Source organism: Balaenoptera borealis (assembly GCF_965194805.1).
Source record: "Balaenoptera borealis genome assembly, chromosome: 11".
In the NCBI taxonomy this organism is placed as follows: domain Eukaryota; kingdom Metazoa; phylum Chordata; class Mammalia; order Artiodactyla; family Balaenopteridae; genus Balaenoptera; species Balaenoptera borealis.
In genome coordinates, this window is record NC_138868.1 from 92703480 (window position 1) to 92720981 (window position 17502).

Here is a 17502-nt window from a genome sequence, read left to right on the forward strand (position 1 = left end):
TTTCTTTTTTTAAAATTTATTTATTTATTTATTTATTTTTGGCTGTGTTGGGTCTTCGTTTCTGTGCGAGGGCTTTCTCCAGTTGCGGCAAGCGGGGGCCACTCTTCATCGCGGTGGGCGGGCCTCTCACTGTCGCGGCCTCTCTTGTTGCGGAGCACAGGCTCCAGACGCGCGGGCTCAGTAATTGTGGCTCACGGGTCCAGTTGCTCCGCAGCATGTGGGGTCTTCCCAGACTAGGGCTCGAACCCATGAACCCTGCATTGGCAGGCAGATTCTCAACCACTGCGCCACCAGGGAAGCCCAGACTCCCCACTCTTAGTGAGGCTCCCCCGCTCAGCAGAACCAAGAGGCACAGGGCGCCCCCTAGTCCCGAAGTCTTCATGTGGGGATGCCTGCGTTCCTAGACTGCACGGGTGGGGGTGTTAGTTCTCCAAGAGTATTTACCTGGAAATATTAATCATGCAAATTTTTTACAATTTTCTTTTAGATCCTATGGAATTACAAACATCAAGATCTAAAAATATACCTAATCAAAGAAACCCAACATCCGTTCCTTCTCGGCTGAGCTTCGGATCATCATTTGCTTCCCTGTTCTCATTCAGAAAATCCAGAAAGGAGACTTTAAAACTTCAACCACTGGGAGAGAAAGGGTGAGTTAAACTCAGCTCCTGTGACAGCTCATTAGTTATCTGATACCAGAGCCCACCAGCCTGTTTTGTGTTCAGAATGTTTAATGTTTGTTCTTAGAATTTAATTTCAGATAGTAACAAAGGAAACAGGGCTGAGCCCTTAAAGGGACAAAGTCCTTATGAAACTTTGAAACTGGGCTCATCTGAAATCCAACTTCTAACCAACTGCACAGGTCTCAAGAGGTGGACATGGTGAATGATGGATTAAATGTTGAGAAATAATTATTGACAGTTTCTCCACGCTCCAAGAGCCTGGTCTTTGCCCTGGTCAGGAAGATACATTTAAATTGAAACTACTCCTTACTTGGGGAGTATGTGTGTCGGGAGAATTGCAGTATAAAGAGTAAATGAGCATAAATGAGATGAGCAAAGAGTAGAGGAAAACTGAATTATGAAATGGAGAAAAAATATATTACCATCATTAAAAATATTGAGGACAGCCATTCTTCTGTAGTTGCTTGGAATTTAAACTTAAGGTGAAGGAGGGGAAGCTCTGAGAGCAGTGGAGGTATTGTTCCAGATGGTTCCCAGTTGAGAACTGTGTAAATCAGTTCATCCTGACTCATTACGTTGTTGGATTGTTTTGTGAAAAACAAGCAAGGCTTTGCTTACATGCAATTTGCTGACTGCTAAATATTTTCAGCATGTCTTCCTGGTTGAAAAGCTTCCCACCCTCTTAAGGTGTTGGCTTGGCACATGATGTGTTCCGTGAGTGCCATTAAGAGTGCATTGCAGCTCTAAATAAAAGGTGTTGGAGGTCACTCTTGCTGAAAAACAACAGGCAGCAAGCAGCTTGGTGAAGCATGCAATGAGGCTTCTGACTCGTAGAGGAGCTCTTGGGGGAATGGAAGGTTTTTGCTTCCAGCTTTCACCTGAGGCTGTTTTTGTCTTTGATGAAATAGTGAAGAGCTGAACAAAATGTAGATTTATGTGATCGTTTCTACCAGAGTCACTTACGAGGAAATACTCTTCAAATAGGTGAGTTGCTTTTCTTTGTAAAAAATGTTTTAAACACTAGTAATTCTCTCATTTGAGAATTAAAAATTGAGGAGTATTTCCTTTATAGGAAATATTGTTTTTAAGGAGAAAAGAAATATTCCTAATGTGTAGTGTGGCTGAGACTTAGGATGTACTTTGTGTTTTAGGTAATTTTCTTCAAGGCAGAGTTTTATTGTAGCTGAACAATCTAACATTAGTAAACTAGGGAAAGTTGAGGAAACTGTTAACTCTATTGACAAGTTATTTCCAAGCTCATATTGTAAGTTGCTACCAAAGTGGATCAAAGAAGATGAAAGATCTTCATTCTGGGTCTCATGTATTTTAGTTATAGACCAAATTGAAAAAAATGGAACTCTTGCAAAATTCTGTTTAGCGATTGTTCTTCTTAAATATCACAATGACTTGTAGCTGTCTTTTAGCCGGACAAACACAGGATACAAAAATGAAACAAATTTTATCCTTTAAGCATGTGTGTGTGTTACAGTTTTCAGAATTTGCCATCTTTAAATACATTTTATGTTCAAACTGTAAGCGGAATAATTGTGCTGGTGCAGAATGTAATGAAGGTACTGTTTTGTGCTCCTAATAGGTTTCAGAAGATAAAACATGAAAACATGCCCTTTTTATTTTTAAATATGAATGTGACCTAAATATCTGGATCTAAATCCTGAATGTGAATGTGTGTGCTGGGGGAAGGGTGTTTTTAAGGGAGCGTAGCACTATGGTAGGACTATAAATTGTGTGTCATACGTTCCGAAGGGCCCTTTATTCTTAAGTAGAGCTTTTTTCCTTCGGCAGTTCTGATTTTCTTCAAAATACACAATCAAGCTTCAGCATGCAGACTCTGGTTCAGGAGCTCCTCCTTGCCTATAAGCGCAGTGGGAGGAAGTGACAAAGAGCCCCAGAGGGGAGCACTGTCATCCTGTGCGAGGCAGGTTTCTACTTGCTGAAGCCATCAGGACTCGACTTTGTCACACTCTGTCCTCTGGACAACAAGTCAGCAAAGCAGTTTAAGAGGTTCTTCTGCAAAACACAGAAAGAAAGCCAACCCCTAGGAAGCCATGGGAACATAGTGACTTCATTAATTAATAAAAAGGCAAAAAGTTTTGCTATTTCTGATTCAAATATGACTACTGAAATTTCTCCTCCCAAATTTATGTACTTCCCAAATTATCCCATTATTATTTTAATCCTATTTGTAAATGATTGAACCGTACTCTCTATGACTCTACCACAGCCCCAGGAACAAAGAAAAGTTTCCATTCATGTTTTAATTCATTTATTGCTAGCCAAAAGTTCAAGAAAACATACATATACAATTGTACCTTGGTATCTGCGGGGGATTGGTTCTGGGAACCTCCTGCGGATACCAAAACCCACAGGTGCTCAAGTATCTTATGCAAAATGTACAGTTAGCCCTCCATAGCCACAGATTCAGCCAACCAGGGTTGCATCCGCGGTTAGTTGAATCCGCAGAACCTGTGGACACTGAGGGCTGACTGGATTGTGTATCTTTCTCCTAATATTTCCCTGTAAGTTATGTTTCCTTGTGTCTTGTTTTGGGGTGTTTATTGCCTGAGATATGGTGCTCAGTCCCCGCCACAGAATTTCAGTAACTCCATCGCCTCCATGTAGTTCAGCAAGTACCGAATAGTGTATATCATGAGCTTATAAATGCAGCCTTCCTGGCTGCCCAGCAGTGTCTACAGTTACTTCTTCTTATTCCAGACCCCCGGTTATTCCACTGAGGCACCCCTCACCGTGAATAGGTGATGTGCCACTCTCTGTTCCATGCACCAGCACACTCCACAATGAAGTCGTCCCTGCAAAGGGGCCCCTTCATGTCTACACACATTCTTTTTTTTTTTTTAATATATTTATTTATTTTATTTTATTTTTGACTGTGTTGGGTCTTCGGTTCGTGCGAGGGCCTTCTCTAGTTGCGGCAAGCGGGGGCCACTCTTCATCGCGGTGCGGGGACCACTCTTCATCGCGGTGCGCGGGCCTTTCACTATCGCGGCCCCTCCCGTTGCGGGGCACAGGCTCCAGACGCGCAGGCTCAGTAGTTGTGGCTCACGGGCCCAGCTGCTCCGTGGCATGTGGGATCTTCCCAGACCAGGGCACGAACCCGTGTCCCCTGCATTAGCAGGCAGATTCTCAACCACTGCGCCACCAGGGAAGCCCCTACACACATTCTTAAAGCTATGAAGCCATGTGCCACCAGTTCATGATGGTGATTTTAGAGATGTTGATTGTTTTCCCCTCTACACTTTCCTTTGTTGTAGTCCTAAGGACTAGGGCAAAGTGGAAGTACAAGAGAACTAGTTCATAAGACTCATGAGTGATGTTAAAAAAAAACAAAAAAACAATGGGCCATGTAAATGTGCCCTTTATATTGCAAGGTATTACAAAAATAAAGAGCTATTCAAAAAAAAAAAAAAAAGACTCATGAGTAACATGTACAGTTAAATTTAAGTTGGCTTCTTTCCTTTGAGGACCATCACAGTGTATAGCATACAGTAAATACTCACCACACAGCTGTGATTATAGAATGACAGCTGCTCTCCTGGAGTGAGGGTATGCCTGCCCACCACCCTGTTCCTTTCGGATGATTTTTTTACCTGAGGATGCAGAGTTTTGGTGGGTGCCCAAATTTGCCTGATCTATCATAGGGTGTACACAGCCTAGGCAGTCCAGTTTACATAAGCAAAAGATCAAATGCTATTTTGGAAAGTTTAAAAGACAGATTATTGTTCTCCCTGGATTCTGTTTTCTGTCTGTCTGTCTCTCCCTCTGTCCCTCTTCCTTTTTCTCTCTTTCCAAATGTCCTACTATGCTGCCTTCCTTTTTCCTGCTAAGTGACTAGGCTTCAGTTGGAGGACACAGGAATGTAAGACACCTAGATCAAAGGAGAGATCAGAGTAAGCAAAATCCTTCTTTGGAAATTCTCCTTCAGTGATCCCAGGTGTGGTGTCCACAGATAAACAGTAGGATTGTGGTGACAGGAGGGAGAAGCAAGACAAAGGGAGTGGTTCACAGATGATCTGGTTGATCATTATTAGAATTTCATCAGCATTTTAAAATAATGACAGATAGCCAGGCCCCAGCCTTGAGATTCTGATTCAGGCCTGAAGTGGGGCACTTTATTTATTTTTAATTCCCTAGGATATTCGGATGCTCATCCAGGTTTGGGAGCCATGGCGGCAGAGCTTCCTACCCCCATTATGGCAAGGGCCATCAGAATTCCTGGCATGGTACTAATAGCTGAGGTGATAGCTTCTCTTTCATTTATTTATCAAAGTCCTACTCTGGATCAGATACTGTGTTTAGTGCTGGAGATAAAATCGTGAAAATAAGGCAAAGTCCCCACCTGGAGGACTTTAGAATCTAGTAGGGAACACCAAATGACTGCGTATGGTTGGGCAGAACTCTAGGAAGTGCCGATCACAGCACGATCATCATGGATTTATTCGTATATTCATTATGGCAGTTTTCTGGCAAATGACAGTAAGGATCTTGAAGAAGCGATGCTCTTTAGAAAACACACAAGGATGACCTCTGAGTGACAGCCTGGGTGACAGCTGAGTACACTGATGATTATGGTATTATATGGTGAGTGCTGTGGTGGGTGCATGGTATTCCTGCCATGAGAACATTATAGGAGAAGCAATTAATTCAGACTGTAGGATACAGAAGCATTCCTGGAAAAAGAGAGCCAATTTCTGAAGGACACATAGGACTGAGCTAGGCAATTAAGAGCTAGGAGGTTGCGCTGGGCAGAAAGAATGATACAGCAAAGATGCAGAGACTGGAAAAAAGCAAGAACTCATCTAGGTCATTGAGGTTCAGTGACCAAGTATAAGGCGAGACTGATAAGAGGTGGGGTGGGAGTAGCTGGCAAAGGCCAGAACATAGGAACCTTATACATGCAATGCTAAGGAGCTTGGACTTGATCCTGTAGACAGCAGGGAGCCCTTAATCACTTTTTCTAATAATACCATTCCTTTCCTTATTATATGTATTATATATGTATATGTATTCCTTTATTTTATGTATATATATATATATATATAACAGATAAAATCACCCCCTACCCACTGACCTGGACAAACACTAATTATTTTGGTGTATTTCATGCGTTTGTGCATGTGCATATTGTACATATTTTTTTTCATTAAACAGAGAAGTGACATAATGAGATTTTCATTCTAGAAAAATCACTTTAGCACAGTGGTTCTCAAGCAGGGGCAATTTTGCACCCCGAAAGCCATTTGACATGTCTAAAGACATTTCTGCTTTTCATAACTGAAGGGTGGGTGCTATTGGCATCTAGTGGGTAGGGGTCAGAGATGTTGCTAAACATCATATAACGCATGTGACAAACCACTACACTGAAGAAATGCCAGTAGTACCAAGGCTGAGAAACTGCCCTACCTATAGCTGGTGAAGTGGGAATATATGTGAGAGATCTTTAAGGTATGGCTCAGTAGGACTTGTAAGCAAATGCAGATGAGATAGCTTTCTATCTCTTGAAATCACCAAGTCCAGAGGACTTTGACCAGCATAGCTTTTGTGATTGCACTGTTGTTTTTATTCACTCTACAAGTGAAAGCCTTTCATATCAGAAACATAAATTAACTTGAAGGCGGGCTTGGAAGTGATCATGGAGACTCTGGGCCTCCAAGCCTCCTGAGCACTATACCCTGCCTGCAACCTAAATCCACACGGCCTTGCACACTGTCAGGGAACATGCATCCTCCCACTCACAGCACACCCTCCCACTCGGTGACACTCTGTCCCAATTGTGCCACCTGCTACCCTCAGAAACTGATTCCTGGCCCTGCTCCCTTCACTCCAAATCAGACCAGGAGCCTGACGAGCTGTTAAGAGTGTTGAGCTGAGGGCCTTCCCTGGTGGCGCAGTGGTTGAGAACCTGCCTGCCAATGCAGGGGACGCGGGATCGAGCCCTGGTCTGGGAAGATCCCACATGCCGCGGAGCAGCTGGGCCCGTGAGCCACAATTACTGAGCCTGCGCGTCTGGAGCCTGTGCTCCGCAACAACAGAGGTCGCCATAGTGAGAGGCCCGCGCACCGCGATGAAGAGTGGCCCCCACTTGCCAACTAGAGAAAGCCCTCGCACAGAAACGAAGACCCAACATAGCCATAAATTAAAAATAAATAAATAAATAAAAATTAAAAAAAAAAAAAAAGAGTGTTGAGCTGAGCAGGGACACCATGAAGCCGGCAGCTCCACAGGGCTCCGGAAAGAATATTCACAATCTGGACCTCCTCTTGGCTCCAGGCAAATTGAATTACTTGCCAGTTCCCGGCCTCCCTTACTCTCTCACATCTCAGGCTTGTGCTCCTGCTGTTCTTTTCCTCTCATACCTGTTCAACCACCGCCTTCTCTCCCTGTTGCCTTCCCGGTTCATCTCGGCAAGTGCTCACGGGCCCCTCTGCATTTTCAGCATATTTTACCTAAGCCTCTGTATTGTCCTTTTCACATTGTGGCTTGCACTTTGCCTCTTTATGTATCTAATCTTTCCTATCATAAAGCGTCTCAGAGAACAGGGTCTCTATCTCAGGCATATTTATTTCCTCCAAAGCACTCAGAATAGTGCCTAGCGTGTAGAAGGCTTGCAGCCTCAATAAAGCTGTGTGAAAAGGAAGCATATGAATAAAAACAGTATTTTAACTTCTAAATATTATTAGTATCGAGCTGGTATTTCAGAATAATATGAAAAGAATCCATATTAATTTTAATTTCTGTTTAAATTTTGAGCTAAACTATAAAATACATGTTGGTATCTTTTAAATATAAAATTGTTTGGCCTCCCAGGTCTTATGCTCAACTTTCAAGAACCATGAAGCAACTAGGAGTTTGAATGAAGGAAAACTGCATCTTGCCACTTTCAATTGATCTGACCTAGAGTCTCAGTTTGTTTGATTCTTGATTCCATCTTGCTGTTCTCTTAGCGAAGGAGAGGACTTGATTTCATACAAGAGCTCTGAGTCATTATGGTCTATTAACTCTTAAGCTGCAATTCAGGCAGCACACCCTGGCATAGGATTATAGATTTAAAAAAATCCAAATTTATCTCAATTTTGGACCTATGTCTTTAAAATTTTTCACCTTCTACTGAATTCTAGAGAAGCAACATAAAAACATAATTGTTCTCCTTCAAGATGATTTCATAATAAATAAGGCATATTTATAAAAATAAGCATCCTGAAGTCATCTTTATAAGGTTTGCTTTTTTAAAAAATTCCCTTAAGAATTGTTGAGTCTGGTTCTGACTTAACTCTCTCTTTAAAATAAAAATGTACAGAAGCAGAAAATCTGTTTCCCATTTACAAGAAAAGTGTGTGCCATACTGATCAAGAATGAGAGCTCTAGATTCAGTCAGCCTGTGGCCGGCTCTGAGCTCAGCCACTAGGTACCGGGTACAGTGTCTTCTAACTTCTCTGATCTGTAAAATGAGAGTTGTCATAGTATCCACTTGACAAGAGTGATGTATTTAAATGAGATAACATGCCTATAGAGCATGAGAATACTGCCTGACACACAGTGAACACTCAACAAATATAACTGTTTTTGTAATTAAGTCTTCATGCTATGTTCAAGTACAAATCCACTATTATGTAATTTTTCTTGGCTACCTGAGTGACAGAGATGAAAAAAATTGATCCTAAGCAAGAATAGGAAAATGTTTCTGAAAGATTTTTCAACAGTGCTCTAAGAAATGTCTCCCTGCTAAGCATCAGAAATATATCTTCTCAAGATATCAAGATATATTAGCAAACATGCTATTGATTTTCCAAAAGTTAGGCACTTCTTCAAAGAAGTTATTTCAAATTCTTTTCACAGATGTGACGACCACATACCTCCTGTGTCTGTGAGGGGAACTGCTTTGGTAAGTAACCAAAGAACTAAAGGTTATGCTGAAGAGCTCAGAATTAATGTAATTCCTGATTGGCTAACTACTTAAATAGAATTCTCACTGGCGCAGTTTGAAATTTCCTTGAGAAACTTAGATTTCTCCTACAGAGTTCAAAGTTTCCCAGCTGTGCTCGGTTTCCAGTTGGCTGTGGTACTAAAATACTCAAACAGCAGGCTCTGCCAGGAGGAGTGAGGCCATTGTGTGTCCACAGAGACCATCGTTAGCATCTCTGATATTGTACCACGTGTCAGTCCTGTACAGCCCTAAAATGCTGGACAGAGGAAGAATTTATTTGGGAATAGCAGAGGAATTGCAATTTGGGGCATGCAAACTGTAGCAAGCTACAGGCAAGTCTGCTGAGGGTTTGGGGTAGGCTGTATTTGGGCAGGGAATGTAAAGAGGGGAGAGTTCAGTTTGAGTCTGTCAAAATCAATGGAGACCAGCTTTGAAAATTTCCAAATAAACTTCAAACCAGTGTGGGTCTGCACTAGACCTATTCTGGGCAAGATCACCATTTGTATTCAAAGAGGAAGCCACTGATAGGTGAGATGCATTTGGACAGAACAGGTTCACATGAGGGGACTGACCCAACAGGTCCTCCACTTAAAGGGCTTAAAATTTAAATTTATCTCTGTGTTCACATACTTATAAGATTGAGAAGCTTTAAGTTTTCTGTTTCTTACTTTTTTGCTCTCATGACTTTTGATCTACACACACTTGTGTCTTCCTGTGTAACTCATATGGTTTGGAGATGAAAGAAAGATGGAGTTTTGGAAGGTACCTAAGAGTGCAGGAGGAAGGTAGAGGCATTTCTCAATTGATGGCCCTTAGTACTAATATCTACCTTTCTCTCTCTTCTTTTTTCAAAAAGCATAGGATAGAATTCTGGTGAGGAGTGCATATAAACAGAGGTCTTTACTTCACAAACAAAAGTGAGCCTCCTTTCTTCTTCAGAGTAATGCTACTTCTTTCTAGATAACATTGAGTCCTATCTCTCTCCTTTATATGTTTGAGCCCCAACCATGACGCCAGCAGCAGCAGCTGCTACATTCTGATGGAGAACTTGCTATCATCCAGGTACTTGACATGGGTCACTTCATTTAATCCCCAGAGGTAATCTATGAAGTAGGTACAGAAGCGCAACTAAGAGTTTGCATGCCACAACTAAAAGATCCCATGTACCACAACTAAGACTCAGAGCAGCCAAATAAATAAATATTTTTTTAAAAAGAGAGAGAGAGAAGGAAGCTGCTATTTATACATTTACATTAGGGACTTCCCTGGTGGCGCAGTGGTTAGGAATCTGCCTGCCAATGCAGGGGACATGGGTTTGATCCCTGGTCCGGGAAGATCCCACATGCTGCAGAGCAACTAAGCCCGTGCGCCACAACTATTGAGCCTGTGCTCTAGAGCCCACATGCCACAGCTACTGAAGCCCGCGCACCTAGAGCCCCGTGCTCTGCAACAAAGAGAAGCCACTGCAATGAGAAGCCCACGCACCACAATGAAGAGTAACCCCCGCTCGCCGCAACTAGAGAAAGCCCGCGCACAGCAACGAAGACTCAATGCAGCCAAAAATAAATAAATAAATATACATTTACATCAGCTTAAAAGAAGCAAAGGGTTTCAGAAAACAGAATTTTTAGAGCTAGAAAGTGTGAATTTCAGTCTAAAATGGAACCAGAGGATACATTGCATAAAATGGAAAATCTCACACATGTTCCCTGAGGAAGACAAAACTTAAGGACCGAGAGACTGATTTCCCATAAATGCCTGATTTACAGAAAACTGATAATAATATTGGAATTTTCTTAAATGACAGGGAATTGCTCAGGGGTTGCCTCCTATCAACCTTGCAAAGTTTTGCTTACGGTTTCCAGAGGCATGAACAAAAATGACCCGGGTCAGGTTGGCCTCACAAAATAAGCTGAATTGAGCTTTGTTTGTATGACTGGACTGGTTTTGTCTGCTCAGGAAATTTTCAAAGCTGGTCTCCATTTGTTTGTTTGTTTTTAACATCTTTATTGGAGTATAATTGCTTTACAATGGTGTGTTAGTTTCTGCTTTATAACAAAGTGAATCAGCTATACATATATACATATATCCCCATATCCCCTCCCTCTTGCGTCTCCCTCCCACCCTCCCTATCCCACCCCTCTAGGTGGTCACAAAGCATGAGCTGATCTCCCTGTGCTCTGTGGCTGCTTCCCACTAGCTATCTATTTTCCATTTGGTAGTGTATATAAGTTTGTTTTAACAGACTCGAATTGAACTCTCCCCTCTTTACATTCCCTGCCCAAACACAGCCTATCCCAAACCGTCAGCAGACTTGCCTGCAGCTCGCTACAGTTTGTGTGTCCCAAATTGCAAGTCCTCTGCTATTGCTAAATAAACTCATCTCTCTATCTTGCCTCAGTTTACCCTTTCATTTAGGTTGACAAGAGAAACTTAGAGATTTTCTAGCTCAGAGTTTCTCTCCACTTGAGCACTTCTGATATGTTGGGCTGAATAATTCTTTGTTGTGGGGCCTCTCCTGTGTACTGTGGGATGTTTAGTGGCAACTTCTAGGATGCCAATAGTTCTCCTCCACTAAATTGTGACAATCAAAACTATCTCCAGAAATTGCCAAATGTTCCATGAGAGGCAAATTGACCCCAGTTGAGAACCATCTCCTTAAAGGCGAGGAATCCAAAATCAAAGTAGCTGCCATCTCTGAGAACAGACAAACTGTATGGCCTTGGCCACTTGGTCACTCCTTATTTCTGAACAAATTCTGGCTGGGTCTGCTCTTAGATGATATGCCAGCTCTGTACCCCTAGAAATATACCTCCAATGTGGCATAACCAGACTAGGCTGGTGTGAGCTCCCTGAGGCTGGGACTATGCCTGCTCACCTGTGTACCCCCACTTCCTGGCACAACGTGAGTACTCAGAAACTGAAAGAAGAAATGAATGTGTGGTTTTAAGCCACAAGGTGCAATGCTGGTTTTGACCTTTGGAGGAAAACAGATGCAGAATAAATTCAAGAACACCTTGAAAAATTAACTTGTTGACTTTATCAAGGCATTTGATAACATCCGTGAGCTTAGGCTTCAGTTCCAACAACTGTTCTACAGGTTTGGCTGCCCTAGAAGTTCTCAGATAGTCTGAGGTTACTCTGTGACAGAGATTTGTTTGTCTCATCATGTCAGAATTGCAGATGTTATCAGTAGAGTGAATTGGGGTTGGAAAAATGGCCTTATTTTGCTCAGCATATTCTGTGTACCATGTTTAAGAATGTAACTGAGACCCTAAAGCCAGCATTTTGAGACTCTGGCCTCTAATCCTGTAGGACACTTTTCTAACTCATTACGCTACGAGCACCTGCAGGAGTCCTCCAGGAAATTCTCTGTAACCACAGAAGACTAGTAATGGCTAACTATGAGGAATTACTAAGTGCTAGACACCATTCTAAAGTGTTTTACAACTATTAATTCATTTAATCCTCGCAGCAACACTATGAGATGAGGAGTATTGTTGTTGCGTTGTTGTCTTTTTTTTTCATTATTCCAAGAAAGAAACTAAGGTACAGAACAGAAACGTTAAGCAACTTGCCCAAGGTTGTACAGCTTTTAAGAGAGAGAACCAGGATTTGGACTTCAGTATTCATGTGCTTAACCATTATGCTTTCCTACCTCAGACATGCTATATTGAGTCAATATTGTAAATATTCAGTGTCTCAATTTCTGTAATAATCTTCACTAAAAATCTTATATATGTAATTTTCTACCTTGGTATATTGAAAATCAATCCATACTGTGTGCGTGGAGGGTATGGAATGTTTAAAGCAAGGTTCCTGTCTTCAGAGAGTTTACCACCTAATTGAAGAAATGTACATCAGTAAAATAAAAATACAAAGCAATGTAGTGGAGAAAATAGGATTAGAGATCAGACCATATGAGTATCAGTAGCCAGTGTCACCTTTTATTATTCCTGTGACTTGAGTAAGGTACTTAACTGAGACTCAGTTTTTTCATCTGCAAAGTGGGAATGAAAATCCCTACCTATTTCACAAGTTTGTTCCAAGGATCAAATGAGAGAAGATATTTTTAAAGTATATTGAAAACTGAATAAATGAGTAATTTTGTTCAAATATAAGATAGTATCAAAAGAGTGTACAAAAATGTATTGGAGAAGTTCAGAAGTGGGAAATATTATTGTGGGAAGCATCGTCTTTGAATTCAGTAAATATGAGTCAATCTCTTAAATGCTGATGCTATGCAAGGTGCTCAGGATACAAAGTAGAATACTATGCTTTCCTAGTTATTTTAGAATTTGGTCCACTTCCAGGGTTTTATTCATGTGTCTGTGAATCCCTGGTTTCCTAGATCAGAGCGGGGATTAGAATGTGTGAGAGGGTAGGGGAGGAAGGGTAGAAGTCGAGTGATAAAGTAAAAGTGGAGAGAATGTAAACAACTTTGATATGAAATAAAAGGTATAATACCAGAGGTGCATAAAAGATACTGTGGTAATTAATTATTCCTGCAAGAATTGGAGAAGGACTAACAGAGAGGGTGATAGAGGAACTGGACTCCGAAGGATGAGCTGATATTTTCCAGAAGAAGGGGAGGAAGAGCGAAGATCAGGAGCAGAGACACGGAGTCCTCAGAAGAAGTGCACAGCATTTTAGAGGACTGTGTGTAGGGAGCTTGGAGCATGGGGATTAAAGCTAGTTGGGGAAGAAAGGCTTAAATCAAAAATTGGAAAAGGATTTTGACACTATTTTGCTGCACGGAGGTGTTTGGGCCTCATCCTCTAGGCCAGGTATGGGAAATAGGCTTCATCTTTTATGATAACGTTATGGCACAGAATATTCTTTGGAGGAAGATTCGGAGTCCAAGACTGACCCCTGACTGAGGATCTGTGTGTGCTCAGAGCCGCAGAAGGATATACCTCTCTTAGCCATATAATATCTCCATGTGTTGGAAACATCCTTAATATGTTAGGTGAATAGGGGTGGCCTTGAAGCAGAAGATCTGTGCAGAAATATAACCAAAGGATGTTATATTCACGGTCTCTTGGTAGAAATCCTTCCCGCTTAGAGAGGTTCATCTCTTCACCTGAGTGTTCAGTTCATGTACTTTTCATTTCATTATAAATTCATTATAAAGGAATGTGATCCAGGAGGCCAAAAAGAATGTACTCTGGTCTACATAGAGGAAATCTGAAGTTTATTTGAATGTTAAAATGGTTGGGAGACAATGATGCTTACTATTCTCTTAAATGTATCTACTCTGCACCAACTACCAAAACTGCAGGTTTGGGGAGAATGGGCTTATAAGGTTCATGGCTAATTGTTAGTAGCACAAGTAAAGACTTGGAGAGACAGTAGGTAGGACAAGGACACGAAAGAGAACACCTCAATGCACTGTAGAGAGAAAAGTGTAACTGTAACTGATCTGATTTTTCAAATGATTAGTTTCTAGTTTTATTACCTCCAATTGGTATATCCCTATAGTTATATTGTGCTTCTAATATTTGTTTACTTCTGAATTTAACATAAGTGTGTTAAATTATATCCAATAGCCAATAAATTATCATTGGATTATTTTTCTTATTACTAAATCTCCTCTGTATGTATTCAATTATGGCTTGCCCATAGAACTGAAAATGACAAGTCAATGAAATTTGGGCAGGGCTTCTGTAAGACATAACTGACCTAGATCCTGAGAAAGAAAACAGGTATAAAAATGCTAGATTATGATGAATGCAAGGATTAAGAGAACCTAGGCTTTAGAATTGGACAGACCTGTGTTGGAGAAGTTAAAAAGCTAGCACTTTAGGAAGATTAGAGATTTGGCCTTAAGCATTCAAGATGAGATTAAATGTGATAGTGAACATCAAATGAAAAGAGAAAAATTGGGGAAGAGAAGGATTCAAACGGCAAGGACTGGGTAGAAAGTGAACTGAAAATAAAGCAATTGGAATGGGAAGTGGCCTTGTGCAGGGGTGCAGGCAGGATGAGTTAAAGTGGAGTCATGAGTGGCAGAGCCAGTTTGACAGAGGAAATGCAAATGGAGTTTTGGCAAAAGGAAGTGGAGGTGTGGGAGTGGATAATTCCCCAAGGTTATAAAGACAAATTAAAACTTAAAAGTAGAGCAGTGATGGATTTAATGAAATCAAGATAAAATTTGCTAGTAAAGAACTCTACATCATTCTCCTAAATCCTATAAAACTAGCAAAGGTTTAAAAAAAATTATAAGGTCATGCTTTTCAGCGCTTTTTTTTCAGAATGATTAATCAGTTCCTTATGTGTATCTGGGAGGTTCTACCATTCTACATGATTTCCGTGGATAGAAATACTTTTTTTCCCTAAATCCATCAAGTTTACAAATCTTAAGATCTACCGCAAGTTTCAGCTAACCGCGTCTTGAGAGAAAATAGGTACAGTGTTAAGAAATCTAAAATTACAGCCACTGGGGCCAGAGAGACAACATTCTCCACTCGAGAGGTCAATTTCTTTCTTATTTTCCAGGAACCTCCTTAAGATTTTTGTAGTGCTATGTAAATTTGTAGGAATCTTTTGCAGGGAAAGGCTCATACTAAAAGGAATTAATGTAGGTATGGAGAATTTTGTGATCACTTGCAAACTGCAAAAACAACAAAACATTACAACTAGAGAAATAAATGTTAGGAAAATTTATTTGCTGTCCTTAGACTAGGACTTTGAAGCTTGGGACATTTTTGTGGGAACATGTTGGCTGGGGAAGGTCCGTAAATAATATTACATTTTCTATTTTAAAATTAGCAGTCAAAAATATACAATTCACCTCTGGAAAATCAACCCATTGACAGTGCATTTGTCCCCAAGCCAGCAGGCATGAGGGAGGGAAGTAGCATGCCTCCGTGGGATGTTTCACTGATAGAGGATGAGTTTTTCCAAGGTAAGTCTATGCATTGAATTGCCTTTGGAATTCCCAGTACTAAAGGAAAGCAAATAATAATTACAGTCTGTATTAAAGTGCTCAAAATGTATCAAACCCTGTACTTTATTTTTGAAGTCTCTCTTGTTTACCTTACCTGAAGAGGATGTGGTTACATGCTATCAACACAAATATTAAAGAATCTTTTTTTTTAAATTAATTAATTTATTTATTTATTTTTTGCTGTGTTGGGTCTTTGTTGCTCTGTGCACGCTTTCTCTAGTTGCGGTGAGCGGGGGCTACTCTTCGTTGCGGTGCGCGGGCTTCTCATCGCGGTGGCTTCTCTTGTTGCGGAGTACGGGCTCTAGGCGTGCGGGCTTCAGTAGCTGTGGCTCGCGGGCTCTAGAGCACAGGCTCAGTAGTTGTGGCGCATGGGCTTAGTTGCTCCGCGGCATGTGGGATCTTCTCAGGCCAGGGCTCGAACCCTTGTGCCCTGCCTTGGCAGGCAGATTCCTAACCACTGTGCCACCAGGGAAGTCCCTAAAGAATCTTATATTTAAATATAATCTAAGCAAATATTCTTGGATCAGGGCCTGATAAATCTATGGAATGGTAATAATGTTTAATATTTAAACTCAGGTAAAAAGGAAAAATATGTCTTTAGGAAATATATCTATAAAGTTTACTGTCCTTAATAGACTTTTATTGTTCCTGATTAGGACCTAAATGCACTGTGATGAAATCTGATTGTTGTTAAACAATTAACCTTGTACAATAGATAACAATAAAGACTAAAACAGGTTCCAAAAGTACTATATACACATGGACCTTATTATACAAGCATAGCTCACCTTGACATAGTTTATTCTATATAAAATAAGCCTAGCCATTTGAAAAGTGAAGTCTGAAATCATTCACTAGCTTCACCTTGAGGAACTAAATTCAATTTGCAAGGGCAATGATGTCACCTCAGCCCTATAGTTAGGACAGGTGGTGTGGTCATTGAGAGACATCCAGCTGGTTGGTTAACTCCTTTCAGTAAGATGGTTACTGGCAGAGAACTTGCTTCAGAGAAAAGAGACCCAGAGGAAAACTTCTGTTCCAAAACAAAGGTTTTGCTAGTAGAGGAGAACTACTTTTTATGAAGTGAAAAAAAAAAATGACTTGACCTCTCTGAAAATAAAAAGGAGAAGCAGAACAGGAATTTTTTTGACCTCAAGAGTAGTGAGTCAAATAGCAGTATTAATTTGGGAATCAAAGTGACTTTGAATAATTTAAAATCCTGTGATACTGATGTTAAGAGTGGTTATCTCTGGGAAGTAGGACTCCAGGTGATTTTACGTCTTTTCTTATACTTTCCTGTATTTACCATATATTGCTTTTGTAGTCAGCAAAAGACTTTATTTAAGGAGGAAGAAAAAACTATGAACAGCTTGAAAGGGAGAACAGAAATCAACAGATTTCATTATAATTTGCTTTAAAGACAGACTTATGTAGTTTTCTTTTCTTTTTGCCCTGCCTTATATTTTGGCATTGCTTGATTATTTTATTTGTGGATGTAGGAAATAAATTATTTCAGGGACAGGAGAAAAATAACTTTTTTCATTAAAACATTGATGAATGTTTTCCCTGAAGAATTCCTTAGTTACAGATCTTTAATGCTCAAGACTAGTTCTTTTGCTGGCTATGCGAACTTAATAGTACCAACTTACAAATAAAATAGCGTATGGAAAATTCAGAGCAGATATCAAAAACCCCTTCAGCACCTGACCTAACATAATTGGTATATTATAAGTACGTCTCACGTACATTCACTCAGATACCGATATACCTCACTTTCCCTGTCATTGAAGAGTTAAAATTACAATTTTTAATGACAAATAATTTTAAGTAACCAAAGAGAGTGCACCATTTTATGTAACTCAGAAGGATAGATTTCTGTAAACCAAAAAGTTCTTCAGCAATTTAAATAA

At 40.5% G+C, this 17502-nt stretch overlaps 1 protein-coding gene across 9 annotated transcripts in view; it reads left to right on the top strand.

The window, feature by feature from the left end:
* The window catches only part of EXPH5 (exophilin 5), a 74423-nt gene that overhangs the window by 47262 nt on the left and 9659 nt on the right, over positions 1-17502 (top strand). For 6 of the 9 annotated variants that reach the window (XM_082343434.1, XM_082343431.1, XM_082343433.1 and 3 more), the window contains 3 exons: positions 488-650; positions 8556-8601; positions 15415-15550. In XM_082343434.1, the coding sequence (XP_082199560.1) occupies positions 488-650; positions 8556-8601; positions 15415-15550 (345 nt within the window). Of the gene's footprint in view, positions 1-487; positions 651-693; positions 1668-8555; positions 8602-15414; positions 15551-17502 lie in introns of those variants that run through there. The other 3 variants (XM_082343437.1, XM_082343439.1, XM_082343438.1) reach the window with 3 other exon arrangements.